This window comes from Staurois parvus, unplaced genomic scaffold, assembly GCF_062004578.1.
Source record: "Staurois parvus isolate SC_StPar_1 unplaced genomic scaffold, SC_StPar_1.0 ptg000052l, whole genome shotgun sequence".
Classification (NCBI taxonomy): Eukaryota; Metazoa; Chordata; class Amphibia; order Anura; family Ranidae; genus Staurois; species Staurois parvus.
In genome coordinates this window covers 3,265,634-3,283,956 of record NW_028317848.1, presented here as the reverse complement: position 1 = coordinate 3,283,956, position 18,323 = coordinate 3,265,634, and the positions used below count along the sequence as shown (strand labels likewise).

The 18,323-nt window shown below is 39.4% G+C and overlaps 1 protein-coding gene across 1 annotated transcript in view; it reads left to right on the top strand.

Annotated features, from left to right (window-relative positions):
• The window catches only part of LAPTM4B (lysosomal protein transmembrane 4 beta), a 140,557-nt gene extending 136,899 nt beyond the window's left edge, over nt 1-3,658 (top strand). The window contains exon 7 of the mRNA XM_089666585.1: nt 2,231-3,658. Within this exon, the coding sequence (XP_089522711.1) occupies nt 2,231-2,305 (75 nt within the window). The 3' untranslated portion in view covers nt 2,306-3,658. The remainder of the gene's footprint in view (nt 1-2,230) is intronic.
• Nucleotides 3,659-18,323: the final 14,665 nt, after the last annotated feature.

The following is an 18,323-nucleotide window of genomic DNA, read 5'->3' as shown; positions in this document are numbered from 1 at the left end:
AAATTTTGCACATTAGAATGGATTTCAAACAAACATAAGTAGTCTTAACAGTGAAATAGAATGCAATATTTGTGTTTCATTATAATAAAATCAATATAAATAGATTCTGTATTACTAGGACCAGAAATAACATAAGATTCAGAAAGACTTAGGTCTAGGGTCCCCAGTGTTAGCAGGAAGCTTCTTCCTTTTTGGCATTGACTGGTGGAGCTCCTGAGATGTAAATTCACCTCTCTTTACTATCCTTAAAAAGGAACTGAACTCTCAAAGCTGTGTCCAAAAAAAAGAAGATAGAGGGTTAAGCACTAACTCCCAGAATTGCCTGTGGACTCTGTGTAGATGATCTTTTCCCCATGCCTTGTTCTGTCCCAATGCGGAGGTCTCCATCTTGGTACAGGCAGGACCAGGGGCATTTCAAGGCTTCTAATAGACCATGGGCTGGTAGGATACCATAATGACCACTTAGGATCAAATCTAAGACTACAGTTTGAACCGCATCTAATCCGTATGACATGTGAAAAAACATTGCGTCCTATGGTGCCTGTTCACATATGTCTGGTGCACTGGCGTTGCGGATTCAGTGCGCTTTTAAAAAGAGTCCTGTATGATTTCTGAGCAGTGCCTTCAGGTTCAGGTGCAGATTACAGGCTACTTCTTTGGGAACTGTTTCTAAACTGCATACTGTATGTGTGAACAGGATGAAATTCTGAGCTACTCCTGTCCTGAACCTGATGTAAACCTGATATGAACCGCTGAACAACTACTGTATCAATTAGTGGTGAAACCTGAGCTTCAAGCCACACCGTACATGTGTGAATCATCTCTAATACCATCCTATTATCTGAACAAATATGAATTGGTCTTAAAATGGAATGTCACATTATCATGACAAAAAATTAATATATAGATTGAAAGTAGATAAATTATACAATGTTTCAAAACGCTATAATGCATGAAATGTATCTTCTCCATATCTCATAGGAGGCCCAGAGCACTCAGTAGAAGACCTGGAGCACATGCCCTGGGTGCCATGATCTAGAAATGGCCCTGAGTAGGGCTTTGTTTCCCTATGTTAGAGCTTCAAGAACAGTGAGCAGCACAGTGCCGACATCACCAAATCTCACTCTAAATTATCTGAGACTAGCACAGGCAGCAGTGCCTTATTCAGTATCTCACACTGCAGATCTAAAGCTATGAGGCTCTAGGCATAACTATAGGCAGAGGTATGCCTAGGTGCACTCACATACAAGTGCCCTGTTAGTTTTCAGGAGGAGTTTCAGAGGGGGTACCACTTACGTACAATTAACATTTCTAGATGTTCCTTATAACATAGGAAATCTTCACTTTTTGAGTTCTTTAGCACTAAATAGTTCAAAGAAATGTCATAATAAATAATTTAGGGATCATCAACATAGATGGCTTCTTGTGTAAGAATAGGATATGTTATTTATTTTTATATACAGTATATTGATAACTCAAATGGTAGCAGAATGCCTGAGCACTTGAAATCTATAAACGCCTTCCACCTGCTCCTCAAGCACTGTTGGCTTGCTTGTTACTTGTCATTGATAGGCTGTCACGGATGTAGCCATGGGAGATCTGCCTATGCTCACCAATACGGTGCTTCCACCAGGGAGACTGACCATTTGGAAACTCGGGCACTGCCCGAGGGCCCGGGGTCAGTAGGGGGCCCCATGAGATGCCCCTGGTACCTTTTTCATAGGCTTTTTTGAGTTTGGGCAAGGACACAGGGGTCCCATGATCCCCTATTGCCCAGGGGCCCCATGAGTTGTCAGTCCACCCCTGGCTTCCACTGTAGCTTGCACATGCAAAAAAAATTCTAAACTGTGTGCAGACATGATCTGAGAGGTTGGAAAATGCAAGCAGTAATTAGTACTTGAACATTTAGGTGTACTTGTTACTAGGAAGGTGTTAATTAATTGCACAAATACGGCCGTCCATGGATTTCAATTAGTGAAATACTGATTTTCTTTTGCCCTTATCTCTATTACTTTCTATTGAAGATTAAAAGCTCCTGGAGGCTTCATTCACAACAGCAGAACGTGCATGTAAAAATGTACAAAAGACTATAGTGTTTTGTTATTGACTTGTACATTTCATTCCCTGAAAATTTAAAGTTTTGGCTTGACATACAGTGGGTTTTGTGTTGAATTTTTATATATTTGCTATTAAAGTACCTATTTCTTTCCTCTCTCTTTTAACATTGCAGGTCCTTTTACCTCAATATGAAGACAGTGCAAGTGGAACATCTAAGGAGCCACCTCCACCTTACATGTCAGCCTGAAGAACAGCCAAAAACCCAACATCAGAATGAATCAGCAGCTTTATAAGTGTCCAAGGCATTGGGGCAATAATACATTTCATCCACAGATTATATTCTACTGAACAGCAGCACTACCAAATATCTTGTCAATAAGCATACCATGAATTAGATGCACTGCGTTCCACTGCCAGCTATAAACTAGCCTAGTCACATCGATGACTTGGATTTTCAAGTCATTCTGTAAGACTAAACAGAGGACCTTTGTGCATCCCCTATGGCGTTTTCCCTTTGGCTTTGTAATGTGACATCTTTGAAACCTGTGTGCAAAGTGTTCTGTGCGACATACATACTGTATCCTTATCCTGAAACTGCACTTACCTGGTCCCATTGCTTTTAATAGAGTAACGATGTAATGAATTCATGTTGATATTGTATATACTGATTTTAAGGGTACTTGCACACTTGTGTGGACTGCTTGTCCATAGCATTATCATACCCTGATGTCCGCAATTTCTGTACTTTTGTGTATTACTCTAACAAAGTCTTCTAATAAACGACATTTAGACAATGTATAGCTGTAGAACATTGTATATTAGGTATAGAACATTGTATAGCAAAATCCAGATCATAAACAATATTTAGACTGCATGATGTCACTTTCATCTTTGTAAACCTGATACAATCTGCTCCAAATAATAGTTTTCTCAGCTCTCAGAATATTCAGTGTATGACTTCGCTGTATAATTTCATGACAAAGTGAAATGAAGACTGCATGACCAACCTAAATAACCCTTTGCATGTCCAAAGATTAAGGTGAGCCTAATTTAATATATAATAGTAAAAAATAAAAGTGTTCCTTTTTTGATGATTTCGTATAAACATTCATAACTTTTTATGGAACATGAACGAATGTGGTTGAATTGTGGGCAGTTTAACAAATAGTGCTCTCTGTAAATCGGAAATGAATATGTAAAGAATTATACATTTGTATATATCTTTTTTTTTGGGGGGGGGGGTTAAAGGCTGACTTTAGTGTCGTTTGAGGAGGTGAGACCTTATCCACTCTAAGAATTATATAGTTTGCCATTTACTATTGCTTTGCTATGTTCAGTCAGATTGATAAATACTCAATTGTCTTAAATAAGAATTTTATTTTGATAAATTCTAAACAGAGTGGCAACGTATTTGGAGCCAGTATATTTAGGCCTTTCGAATGGCAGAATGCATGTCCTAAGTATAACTAACTCTTAACCCTTTGAACAAAAATGCAATATTGGCTAGGAATACATAGACATCTGTTAGTTTTGTCTTTACTCACTAACCTTTTTGTGTTGTCCATATTTTTCTTATAATAAATAATGTTTAAAACTTAAAGTGTAATTTATCATTTGCACTGATTTAGCCAAAAAGCAGCACACATATGCCAGTCTGAGGCCACTATTGCATGATGAAAGTAGAAGCTTTATAAATAATGGTCTTCATAAACAAAGCTATTTGTTCTCATTTTAAGAAGCCAATAGAATAATGGTATTTGTATCATCCCAAACTTTAAAGCTCAATTGAACTTTTAGTTTTAATCAGTACAATTCAGTTTCATGAAAGAAATTGTGTTTGAAGTCTTACAATTCATTTTCTTTGGAAAGCAGCTATCTCTTGAGTAGAAAAGCCTGTCCCCTGCCAGCAGGCTGCAGAAAAGTAACTTTGTTCTTGGTGCAAAAGCAGACATTTTACAGAACTATGAGTCTGATTCAGTAAGATGTCTGCAGAGAGACCTCTGCTTCCACCCGTATTTTAGGGGATGTCTGCTTGAGAGCTGATTCATACATGTGAGGTGCGGATTGAAGCTCAGATTTCACAGCTAATTGACACAGTAGTTGTTCAGCAGTTCAAACGGCATCCAATCCCCATATATGTGAACAGGCACTGAATTATTTAGCTCATTTAAACTGAAAGTTCAATTTCTCTTTAACCATTTTAATTTCATTTTAATTCCATATTTTAATGTATTTTTTTTTAGTTTTTCATTTTACCTCCACACTTTCTGAACATTGCAAAAAGTTGTGAAAGTATTTGTTTATATCTAAACTGTCCCCTTTAACATACAGTATACAGAGTAATTTTTCAATAGTATCCTGCGGTCTGTTTTAAAAGTTTGTATGTACTTCTTTTATTTAAAAAAAAAGTCAGCTGTGGCATTTTTAAAATACTGTTTATGCCCAAAATGTGAACGTTTTTAGAGTATCAAACTAGCAATGGATTATGCATTTCTGTTAATGTTCAAGCATTCCCATTGGGCAGTAGGTCACGTCCTTATTAATTATAAATTAATTTAATCCTGCCACAAATGTATGTAATATTTATTTAGATAGATATATTATGTACAGAGTAACTTAATATAAATTCGCAAAATATATTATACATTATATTACACATATTTGCACTAATGTAGTATTTATGGTGGCACCTTAGTCAAGCTCCATTGAGAAGGTATATTAAAGCCGTTTGTTCTGCAACGGATGACCAAACCCCCAAACTATTTTCAGGCAGTGTTTCCCATACTTTGCACCACTATAACAACCTTTGCAGTGTCTGAGTGCCACTTGTACTATAAAAAATGACCAAATGTTCCACCTACCTGCACTGCCAGCATCCGGTTTGGACATTGCCTTCTCCAAAACGTCCACTGGAAAACATACATACCCCCTATGCAATGATAGCTGACAAATTAGTCTATTCTTCAACAGGACAGGCCTACACAAAAACTCTAAGCCCTGCTTTGTGCTACTTACAGTGAGGATGAGACCCACCAGATGTACATATCCCACTTTAGGGAACCACTGTCTTAAAGGCACTCCATAATGGAATTTCAAATATTAAAATTGTGTATGCTACTGAATTATAAATGAATATTTTAGATTACTATATCCGTCCCGAGTGGATGTTTTTATATTCAGAACTTACAGGTATTACTCATGTTGCATAATTCTAGGGCAATCTGAAAGCCAAAACTTGTGTGATTGACATAATTGTGGATATACAACAGGTCTAGGTCAGAGACTGCAATCGTGCTATAGGTGTGGATTAAGACTGAAGACATGCTGCAGGACACAGGCAGGGACTTAGAACATTACAAGAGACTGCTAGAGATCACTGCCATTACAGTCCCTTTACAAATCAATGCTTCCACTGAATGACTGCTGGGGTCCAAAGGCCACACAACAAGTACCAAAAGGTTACAAGTTGGGCACCATGGGCCAACAGTATAGTACAAAGGTTGGAAAGTTTAAACTCTGTTGATGTGGTAGAGCTGTGAGTTGAGGCAGATCCCTTGTAGCTCTGCCAGAGCCAGAAATAGTCCAACTGCTGTAAGATCACACTTTCAAGAGATCACCTGAACCTGCTTATATTGTTGACATAAGCAGATAACCAGATACCAGTCACATCACCAGTGAGCAGCACAGTGGCTAAATGGTTAACACTACTGCCTGGTAGTACCAGGATCGTTCAAATTCCAACCACAGCAACACCAGCCTGGAGTTTGCATGTTCTCCCTGTGCCTGTGTGGGTTTACTCCAATTTCCTCCCAAAGACATTCTGGTAGGCTAATTGGCTCCTGTCTAAATTGGCCCTGGTATGTCAGTTAGGGAACTTAGATTGTACGCCCCTTGAGGGTTAGAGAATGATGTTAATATACAATATACATATGTAAAGCACTGCATAAATTGATGGCACTATATAAGTACCTGTAATCATAGGAGAAACAATGCTTTTCAGATAATAAAATTACTACCTGACATTTTCACTATTCCACCAAGAATTATCGCCTGGAGTCTCAGTAAGACATACATTTTTCTCTTGATCTAGCTTTTACTTTTATAAGAGAAATTTAAAAGAATACGACTAAAACAGGACAAGGCAGGGAAAATGAACGATGCGTTTTACACTTGATAGTCAAAATACTTCATGTCTTGGAAATCTTAACTTTTATAATAATAGTAATAGTAATGAAAACGTGACAGCACCTGAGCATTTCTTGTATACCTGCTATTGTTTCTGTCTGTTGTGACTGAGGTTTCTTGTAATTCCAAGCATCTGTCATCCAATCTATACTAATAAAGTAGACACTGGTTTCTCATTATGAAATATTCCGGGTCTTGATATGCTTTTGTTGCATTTCTACAAGTGCTGTCACTTCTCACATTTGTAGTCAGGCAGAATAACTTGTTAAGTTCTCTTTGTATTTGAACTGCTTACATTTAGAGGTGGCAAAAGTTGGGGTGTCCTTGGTGAGTTCTTGGCTTTGTCTGTCTGATGCAATAACATGTATGTAGTATGCAAGAATGATATTCTACTTGTGTTAGCATTACAGCAGGCAGCACAGAACAGCGCTCAGGCCTCCTCCATTCATCTTAATTGAGACAGAACACTGATGCACAGCTTGTCTCCTGCAGGCCATCAAGTGTGTAGTAATAGAAACAAATGCTAGCACTTGGTAGCCGATCCCTCATCAAATATTTATTATCAAACAGCTAAAATCCGGTCATGACAAAGATGCATTTCAGCCAGTATGGCCTTTATCATAGCTGTCTGTCAGACCCTCTCAATCAAGTTAAATACCATCAACCCGCTATTCAGCACAGGGAATGGTTACAAATACACACCTGCATATATTAGAATTAGATAAAAAAAAAAACAACGCACATCAAGAGAAAAAGCAAAAACTAGCAAACAAACTGCACTTACCCTATAATAGTACAACAAAGAGCCATCACTATGCAGCGTTAATAACACCTCCATTATTATCATTACATTGTTTAGAAGGTTATAATTACATCGTTTATGTATATGTGTTTGATTTTTATTCTCTTACAATTCTCATAGCCCTGTATAATCGGCTTTCTGAGGAAGACATCTAAAAGTTTGTAAAGTTGTCAACAGTTTCAGCTAGTACCACTTTCTGGGGGAGGGAGTTCCACATTTTTACTGCTCTAACAATAAAGAACCTTTTCAAAATGTAAGGTTAAACCTCCTTTCTTCTAACCTCAAATCATGGCTGCTTGTCCTCCTCATAGATCTTAGAGTAAACAGTTTACTACACTTACTGGAGTCAGCCTTGATATATTTGTACAATGCATAGAAACATAGAAAAGTGATGGCAGAAAAAGACCAAATGGCCGATCGAGTCTGCCTGTTTTTATTTTCTTTTGGGGGAGGGGTGTTTGTTTTATTTTTGTTTTATGGTTTTTTGTTGTTTTTGTTTTAACCTTTTTGTCTTAGTATAGATCTATGCTTGTTCGAAGCTATTTACTGTTAACTGGCTCACTACCTCTGCTGGAAGTTTAATCTAATCATCAACTACTCTTTCGGTATAATAGTACTTTCTGACATTAGTTTGAACTTTCCTCCAGTTAGATTAAGATCATGTCCCCGTATTCTTGATTTTGGTTTCGTGTTGAAAATACTGCCCTCCTGAACCTTATTCACCCCTTTGATGTATTTAAAGGTTTCAATGATGTTTCCCCTTTCCCTTATTTCCTCCAGACCAGGGGCGGATTGACAACTCATGGGGCCCCCGGGCAATAGGGGATCATGGGGCCCCTGTGTCCATGCCCAAACTCACAAAAGCCTATGAAAAAGGTACCAGGGGCATCTCATGGGGCCCCCTACTGACCTCGGCCCTCGGGCAGTGCCCGAGTTTCCAAATGGTCAGTCCGCCCCTGCTCCAAACTGTGTATTTCATAGGTTCCTGAAGTCTCTCTTGATATGTTTTATCCCCCAGACCTTTCACCATTTTTATTACCCGTCTCTGGACTTGTTCTATGTTATCAATATCTTTTTGTAAGTGAGGTTTCCAGAACTGAACACAGTATTCTAAATGAGGTCTCACTAAAGATCTATATAGGGGAATCAGGACCTCCTTCCTCCTGCTGGTGACACCTCTAGAGATTCATCCTAAAATTCTATTTGATTTTCCCACTGCCTGGCCACACTGTTTGCTCATTTTGTAATCATCTGAAATACAGTAAGTACTCCCAAGTCCTTTTCCTCTGAAGTGCTGGCAAACAATGTACCCCCAATGTTGTACTATTTCAAGGGATTCTTTTTCCCTAGGTGCATTATTTTACAGTTAGAAACATTGAACTGCAGTTTCCCCTTTTTTGACCAATCTTCCAGCCATGCCAAATCATGTTCTATGTTACATACACCTCCAGGGATATCAACCCTATTGTACACCTTTGTGCCATCAGCAAAAAAGACATACCTTACCCAACAAACTTTTAGTTATATCACTTACATATAGATTACATAGAACAGGACCTAGTACAGAGCCTTCTGGTAGACCACTAGTGACGGGTCTCTTTTCCGAGTGAACCCCATTTACAACCACACTCTGGTATCTATCCTTTAGCCAGCTGCATATCCACTGAACCACTGAGGGGCTAAGTTGTAGCTTTTATGACTTTTGTATTAGATCATTATGTGGAACTGTATCAAATGCCTTGCTGAAATCAAGATATCCTATGTCCACAGCACCACCCTGGTCCAAAACATTGGTAATATAGTAAAAAAATCCAATCAGTTTAATCTGACATGATCTGCCCTCGGTAAAGCCATGCTGCTTTGGATCCAGCAAGTTGTGTGTTTTTAAGTTATGCAATCATATCCACTCTTAAGTGCCTCTTTTCCACAATGAATAAGTGCAATCTATGTAATTGATCCTCATAGCTGAGGTCCTCCATCTCTCTTATTAAAGGATAAGTTCACCTTTCATAACATGTTAAAGTTACACACATATTCAGGGTGTAACATGAAACATGTTATGAATGGACCGGCCCCCGTTCCCCCGCTTTGACAGCTAGCGGGAGATCTTTTCTCCCCAATAGGTGTCAACATTTTTTTAAAAATGCGGTCGTGCGGGGCTATGCCTACTTGGCCATGTCACTCATTCACAGTCCTCTGTGAATGAGGGAACTACAAGTCCCAACAGCCTTAGCGGCTGTCAGCTTGTAGTTCTCAATTAACCATCAGGGCACTGTGAACTCTGTGGTAGTTCATTGATTCTTCCTGTTAGTATATCTGCTTGCCCATACATCCCGTATGGGCAAGCAGATATACCAAGAGGTCTGCAGGAGACCTGCATGGCTCGCTGGTGCAATGCTTTACAGGCTTCAAAAACAAAAAATAATAAATGCACATTTTATACCTGCAAAAAAATGTGCATTTTTTATTCTTTGTCAAAAGGTGAACTTATCCTTTAATTTTATTGCCCTTCATTGAATTCATTCTAATTCAACAATTTCTTTCCTTTGTATTGGTGACCAAACTACGGTATGATGGCAAAATGTAGCAAAAAAATTAAATTACTATTAATTTATTTTAGAAAGAGGCTAACATCCCAGCAATGTTTCAAACTGAGAGCTACTCTGAATTACAACTTGAAAATCCACCATACTTCCCATTTCAAGAGCCTCTGTTGCACACCACAAAAGTAAAAAAGGTCATGTTCCTTGCATGTACTGTCATGAAGTGTTTAGAAATGTTGAGGGGCTATTAAGCCCATCAAAAACATTAAAACAGACCCTTACTCAGATGTAAGCTTAAAGCTATGTTGCCAGTATTGTTGGGACTTATTACAGGTGTAAGAGATGTGATGAAATGTTCACCTTTCCCGGAGCATGTCCACCTCTGGAAGTCTTCCAGTGTTGACCATATGACCAAAGCCCTATGCATTTGGTCATGTAATCTCTGAGGAAGGGAACTGCCAAATTGCTCTCTGATTTTCTACTTCAACATTCACAAAAGTCACAAAACCAAATTCCAAAGCTTTTGGTCACAGAACCAACCCTAAAGGGACCCTGGAATAACATTTCTCCAGGAAGGATATTTCAGAACTTCTAATACTCTAATTCAGCCATTCTGAACCACGTTTCTGTGGAACTTTAAGGTTCCTCCAGAGGTTGATAGGGTTTCCTTGATCTGTGGTTGACTGACCAACTTGTTGATGATGCTTGCATAGTTTAGAGATCCATGACACTTGGCAGAGCCTGCTGCATGAGCCCATTGATCTTTTTAGCTGCCTGTAAGTGTTGAATTCTGACCACAATGTAAGGGGCATTTTTTCCATGGACCACCAATAAATTGTTTTTTTGGAAGGGTTCCCTAAGACCTGAAAATACTTTCAAGCATTATTCTATGGTTACAAGGTTCACAAAGGCTGCTACAATTTAACTATATACCCCAGCAAGATTGTATTACAGGTTTAAAGCAAGCTCCAACTTTTTGAAATATAATTAAAAAATGTATTTCCTCTGTTAAAATATAATATGCAGCATATTCACCAACCTCATTCAACCTATGTCCCATTCCGTGAGCCCAGGCCTCCTGGGGCTGTCATCACATGAGCACCCAGTCAAATTCTGAAAAGAATATTCTCTGCCGTTTTCAAGAACAGCAGTTAAGCAGCAAAATAAAGACCACATCTCTCATATGATCAGCCCGAAGATAACTGCATTTAAAGCTGATCTCCATCCTTGTCTTCAGTCTTGCAGAATTCTATAGACTTCTCTCCTGTACTGAAATTGCTTTACCTGATTTCAATGCACACTCTGAGCTCTTCACAGAGCATTAGAAGCTGCAGCAAGTCATATAGAGCCCTTTCCTCAACAAAAAACCCACAGCGTGTACCCAGGCTCAGTGCCACCTAGGGTGGTATGTATGCAGTAGCAGCCTGCCTAGGAATACCCACTTCTCCAGACTGACATCCACCCATCAAAGCACTTTGACATTTGTGTAACTGCTCCTAAGTGGCAGCCAATTTCTTGCATCAGAACTGAGGGCTGTTGAGAGGAGTACTGAGGATTACCTTTAAGACTGAGGTTGGCAAGCCAGAAGCCTAGTAATAATTGTGTTTAAAAAGCACCGTCAGTTTCTGTTCAATACGTTAATAAATGGACGTGTATATAAACCTACAGCACAAAAAGCCTGTTGTCCAGATACATAGTGAACTTCCAGTGCACTGTGACATGATGGGAAAATCTTTATTTCAATTAGGATAGTTTCCATAGTGGGAATAAAATGAAGAACACAGAACACGGCTCAATAGATGTATTCATATTGCGTGTACTGTGTGTTAATTGTTATTAAGCCAAGATGGTCTTATCTTCCACCCACTTACAGTATTTCAATGACTTTACAAGCTGTTTTATGGTTAAGGTTGTTCTGAATGCTTCATTCATTTATTAGTGAGTTGTGCTGTAAGTTTGCAAAAATTCTAATCAAAGGCATACTTGAGACTAATAAAAGTCTGCCTCCTATAACTGACCTCTTAGAGGAGAACAAGATGATAAAATATCCACTTCAGAATAGTTTAGTTACTCACAAATAACTTCTTTTTTGAGAAGCAAGCTCAGATCTACTACTTGCCCAGTTTCCATTACCTCATTTGAAGCTGTGTGTAGGTCCAAGTAGGCAAAGAAAGCTTTGACGTCTCACAGACCAACAAAAAAACATTTTTTGGTGCCTTGTTTTTTAGGACCTGTTCTTGGAGTTATTTAGTGCCCTAAACCTTTTGTAAGTCAAGGCACCCTTTAAAAGTCTGCACAATCTCGAGGCACTAAATTCTAAAATTAAAAAAAAAACAATAGTTTTACATAATAATATCCTCACGCATAGGACACCCAACATTTGAAGTGATTTATTCTTCCAAAGCAAACACACCATTGCACACTGTCTAGTATTCCAGGGTTCCTCTTCTCAGTTTCTCTCCCTCACTCATCTAATGTGACCCAAGTGGTGATTAAGAGGGGCAAGCAAACAAGTATGCTGTGCAATGTCCTCCATATCAACTAATGATGTTATTGGTTGTTAGGAGACCGGCAACTGGAAGGTTGTAATAGTGCACAATGTAAACCTGCGGATTTGTGTAAATAAAAGGCAGGCTTGATTCACCTGTTGGCTGGTATACAATTTTGGGGCAATTTTTAGGTATTTTGCCAAGGCACCCCTGAAGAAACCTGAAGGCACCCCAACCTCTGGTTGAAAAAGGCTGGGCTAGACTACATCAGCTCTAGTTGAATTTAAAAGTTTTAATCAGTATTTGAAAAGATCAACTCGTTCTTCTGTTACCTAGTTTGTGTTTTTGCATACAAGTTAGCAGAGTAGTAAAAGTGATTTTGCACTTCCAACTGTAATTTTACATTGGAAACATTGGATGCTAAAGTGTAAGTTTGTATGTATATTGCCACTCATATCGTCTGATTTTTGCAGATTGAGCACCGTAGAGCTTATGTCTATTTCTCGACACTGTTGCCTGAATCATACCGACATAGTTTGCTATATTTGTAGGGAGTACACCCTGAAAGCAAGAGTCAAGAGTGGTATATGGTATATATGCTGTATCTCAAAAACTATCGCTCATAGGGAAAATTTGGTGCAATTTTTGGAATCCGCAAGTCAAATTTACCTAAGACCAGGTCTAACATTTGAGGCACCAAAATGTGTGTTTGCCTGTGAATTATTAATAGGGTGTTAGTCACAACTGCTCACAAATTTAAATATATACTAAGATGGGAATGGCATGGCAGATGAGAATGGCAGATAACTTGTCCAAGATCTCTATATACGTCTCTGGTTGAACCTAATTATAAAACATTCATGACACAGTCCATGGTCCCAAACTGAATTGTCAAATGGAACCCACATGCCTCTTTCTTGTGTTTAAGGTGTTGTGGTCAACTGCAAAATACGTACCATTTACAGCAAGTAAGGGTGCTCAACCTGTGGCCTCTGGGCCACATGTGGCCCTTGTAGCCCTCTGTTGTGGCCCTCAACCTTAAACCAGAAAAGCACACTTCCATTTATATCCTGCGGGTTTGGTGTGCTTCCTGAAAGGGGTAAATCAGTGTGAAAGGGGGCTCAAGACAGTAAGGGTTTGTTTACATTTGAGGTTTGGGGGAAGGTAGAACCCCATGGCTGAGACGTGTTTTTACCACACACACCCAACCACTGGTGTCAAAGGTCACATTGTCACACAGACAAGTGTTCCCAGATCTCCAGAGAGTGTCTTGCTCCAAAGAAACCTTGATCTTTCAAGATATTCTATATGATTAATCCTGAACATTCTGTTGGCAGCTAGGATAACTATAGCAAAGTGTTGGAAAAAACAATACAGTTCGAAAATGTCAAACATAAATTGAACTAGGTGGTGATTAATGACCAACTCACGTGCACTTTTCAAAACACAAAAAAATCTGAGAAAACTTGGAATGAATTCATCAGATTTCCTTGAATTGCTAGGCTCAGGAGGAACAACTGGCCTTTTTTCCCCTCTCTCAATTCCTTATGTATGGCTTCTTTTACCTGAAGCCTTCTTTATAAAGTAAAACCTTGGATGTTTTCTAATGTCCTGAATTGTTGTTATTTATGATTTAATGTGATTAAGTGTTTCTGTATTTTCTCATGCCTTGAAATTGGATATTATAAAACAATCAAAGCAGCACTAAATTCACCAAAAGTGTAGTTGCAACCTTATATACAACAATAGATAAAATTAAAAAAAAACGTACTCAACTCATGCACCCAAAACACAATTCATATATATGTAAATAATTTGTAAAATGCTTAAATCATATACAGATTAAAGTGAAATTACAAACATAAATTCAGTTCATAAAACGTCCACCAAGTGAATATTAAATTAAATGGCAAAAGTTCATATCTTGACTGAATGTGCATCCACACTTCTATTCTCTAAGTATAAATCGGTGCTTCCACCACCATGCACCACCATTAAAAAGGCCTCTTACCAAACGATATGGACCATTATACTATAAATGGTCAAAAGAGCTCAAACTCAATATTCTTCCAATGGCCTCCAATAGTGCAAGCTCCGTCACTGGATCACCTCTGTCAACCTCCAGTCATCACCCTCAAAATGAAGAATGGAACAAAGGAACTTAGTACATAGTGCATAGGGAATTATGTAAAAGAAGCTATGCCCTTATTTAAAAGTTCCAAAGTGCACTTGCATGACAAAGTATCTAAAAATGTACCTCCGCAGTTACACAATATTGTGTAGCAGGCTGATCCTCAACACCGGATTCCAGCTGGCTCGCATGCGTGATGATATCACATCATGACCACGACCTACGCGTTTCATCAAGAAATTACATTGTCAAGGTACAGGCTGGATGGCGTACACCACGCAAGATTCATCAGCCTGCTATCTTAGGTCCTCAAATCTCAAACATTAAAATACTATTATACTGTATAATTACAATCAAGTATAGTAGCTGACAGAAAAAATCCTGCATAAATTAAATTACAATATAGACATTAATAAAATCAATAATATTATTGTAATATATTCACATTTAACTATATGATTAAAAAATTCCTAACAACCAAGAATCCAACAGCCAAATAGAAAAACCGTTGTTAGGAATTTTTTGGTCAGTTATGGGACTGAGATTGAGCTCTGCAGTCACTTTTGCAGCAATTATTTTCTTATTCTGGGTCACAGTTCTGCGCAATGTCCTTTTGTCTCTTTCGGTCAGTTGACCATGTCAACCACAGTTATGCTTATCAGACGACATTTTCCTGGAAACTGTATATGCCGTCATAACCTTTATTATTGTGCCTCGCGACACGGCAAATAAATTGGGAACTTAAGTCACAGAGGCCCTAGCTAAGCGGGCACCAACAATTTGCCGTTTTTGAAGCTCAGTAAGCTCTGATATGACTCCATGTTACTAGCAGCGCACGAGGTGAATGACCAAAGTGAGGCTTCCCACCTGCTAGCTAGGTGTCTCATCACACAGCGGAAGCAAAAGAATGCCACATCACTTCCGCTTTCAACACGAAGCATGATGTCACTTTCACACCTGCAAATCATGTAGTGTTTCCATTTTTTTGTCTAACTTCTGTAATACAGGTATTTAACTTACCAAGATTAATGAAATACTGCAGTATTCATAAACATTACTGACAGAATAAAGGACATCACATAGTAAAAATTAGAGTATAATTTAAAAAAGGGTTACTGACCATGTAGTATTTGGGAGATCCAAGCATTCACCTATATCCAAGCAAGCAACTATGTCCATGGTAAGAAATCTTGACAACTAATATGTACATCAAAGTTAGATATATATTGATTCTATGATAGGCAGAGGTCACTTGGCATTTAAAAATCCCATGCAGAAGTTTGAAATCAAGTACAAAATAACATCACATAGCATGATAAGAATGTGTTGGAACATTTGTAATGATGTCATTTGCTTTGGGGCCAGAGACCCAATGAGAGAATTTTGTGGGAGGAAAATGAAAGATGGGTCTGCCATGCAGAGCGACTGTTAGAAACCATGGGGCTTGTCTGATTTTAATATTAACTATGGAATATCTGAAATTCTCCCGGTCACGATTCCATTGGGTCTAATGTCACAACTTAGAACTAACTTCCCATTCACTTGTCACAAATTTGACATTCCACTGTCATATTTGGGCATACATATATCCTCTGACCCCAAATGATTATATTCTACAAACTATGGTTCACTTTTACAGGTGGTAGAGAAAGACTTACGTGCTTGGCAATCAACTATACTTGCACTTGGGGTGCATTAATACATTTAAAATGACGATCCTACCAAACATGTTGTACTTACTCGCCACAGTCCCTACACATCTAACTCTCATGTTTTTTCGAAGACTATTCCAGCTGTTTCCAAAAAAAAAAAATGTGGGTCACTTTAGAAAAATATATAGCTGGCAGGAATCTAGCTGGAGCACCATGGATATCTCATTCAGCCAGAGGCCTGTCCAGTAGGATGACTCCGCTCATGCTGAACACCCTGAGAGTTTGGGATCAATTTGAAGGAAAGGAAGAACTATCTCCCCCCACCTCACCTATAACACCATTAGGTGGCTTCCCCTGGTTTCCTCCTGGGTAGGACATCTTTTTTTTCAAAACCTGGGGTAGTCATGGGGACACCACCTGTCTGAAATTAGCCCCTGGGGGATGCCTTTTACCTCTTGACAGGCTGCGAATGAAGGAGCTGGTAAATGTGACATATTTGACTACTGTAACTCCCTCCTCATTGGCCTACCTCATTGCAGGCTATCCCCTCTTCAGTCTATCATGAATGCTGCTGCCAGACTCATCCACCTTACTAACATTCCAAATCTGCCACCCCTCTCTGCCAATCCCTCCACTGGCTTCCCATTGCCCTACAGATACAATTCAAAACATTAACAATAACATATAAAGCCATTTATAACTCTCCCCCAAATTACATCACCAATCTTGTCTCCAAATATCACCCAAACCATACTCTCCACTCCTCCCATGACCTCCTGCTCTCTAGCTTCCTTGTCTCTTTCTCCCATGCTCATCTTTAGGACTTCTCCAGAGTCTCCCCAATCCTCTGGAACTCTCTACCCCAATTTATCAGACTATCGCCTACGCTGCCCACTTTTAGGCGATCTCTGAAAACCTATCTCTTCAGGGAAGCCTATCCTGCCCTTAGCTAATAATGGAATCTTCTACTAATCCTACCAGTCCATCCCCCACACTTACTACCTTTTGTACCACTAGCCCCTCCCTCCTAGATTGTAAGCTCCAAGGAACAGGGCCCTCCTAACCCTTTTGTATGGAACTGTATAGGTGCTGTATTGTCTCCCGTTATATTGTAAAGCGTTGAGCAAACTGTTGGCGCTATATAAATCCTGTATAATAATAATAATATTTACTGGACCCTTCCACTCTCCATCCTGAAGGATCCTATCCTGTGCTTGCAGCTGTTGGTGGGAAGGAGAGAAGGGAAGCCGGCAGCACTGCGTGGGTGGGGCATACAGGGGAGGCCTGGGCAGCAGGGGGAAACATATGGTGCACAGGGTGGGTAATGGATGCATCAGGGGGCAACTACTGGAACCAATTCCCTGTATAGCTCTCTCTGCAGCAGCTGTAAGCCACCGAGAGGGAGAGGAGAAGACGCCAGCTTTCAGCTGCTGCAAAGAAAGCTATACAGGGGCTCTCTTGGTTTCATTAATTGCCCCCCCCCCCCCATGTCAATCACCATCCCTGCACACATCCAATTCACCCACTGCCTGGGCCCCCCTGCTGGCCTGCCCCTGTACAGGAGGACCGGTGGTACCCCTTATCCATGGACCATGGCCCTGTTGCCATTTACACATAGAAGTAAAGGGATCCCTTATCTGACTGCAATGTGCCAGTGTCATCTGTTTCAAGTTTAGTTTCAGTGTGAAAATGTGGAGGTCCATGAAACCTAGCACCATGCGTCTCATGTAACTCAACCTCCAACCAGTCAGAGGTGTGTAACAGATACAGGTAAATGATACACACAATCCAAACAGGTCATAGAGTCCATTCAAACATTTAATGGGGAAGTGTTACAAAACTGAATGGCTACTTCTTAAGTACACAGGTTCAAGTAGAAATGATATCTGCAACTAATATCCATCCTCTGATTTAGATACCTGTAGATGGCACGAGGGCTTGAGAAACATGGCACCCAGCATTAGGGTAAACGTAGGACAAGCTAACCTGAGACAATACTGTTCAAACAATGAGGATGGATATTGCACACAGCATCATTACAGAAACCTAGGATAGGGATACAATTTTACAGCATTCTTAAACCAACAGGCATGTCTATGTCATATCAGTTACTACTAATACATAAAACACGCAGTGCGCAGTGGCGGAAAATTGACATAGGTTTGATAAGCGTCTCTTTATTTTCAACTGTATGTCTGCTATAAAGCGACAGCAACAAGTGTTAAGCTCACCACATTTGGCACTGCAATTTACTTTTAGTTCATACCCATGCAGGTTGCCTTTGACCCATGTCTGCACTGCGTTTTGCATTTTTACACCTGCATTTTTTAAGCTTTTTTGCCTTGTTTTTGTTGCAGGTTTTTTCATTTTTTTTCTTGTTGCTAGGCAGATTTAAAACAAATCAAAGAAGTGCCAAAAACGCAGCAAAAAACACACTACGGCTTTTTTGCTGTGCTTTCTGAT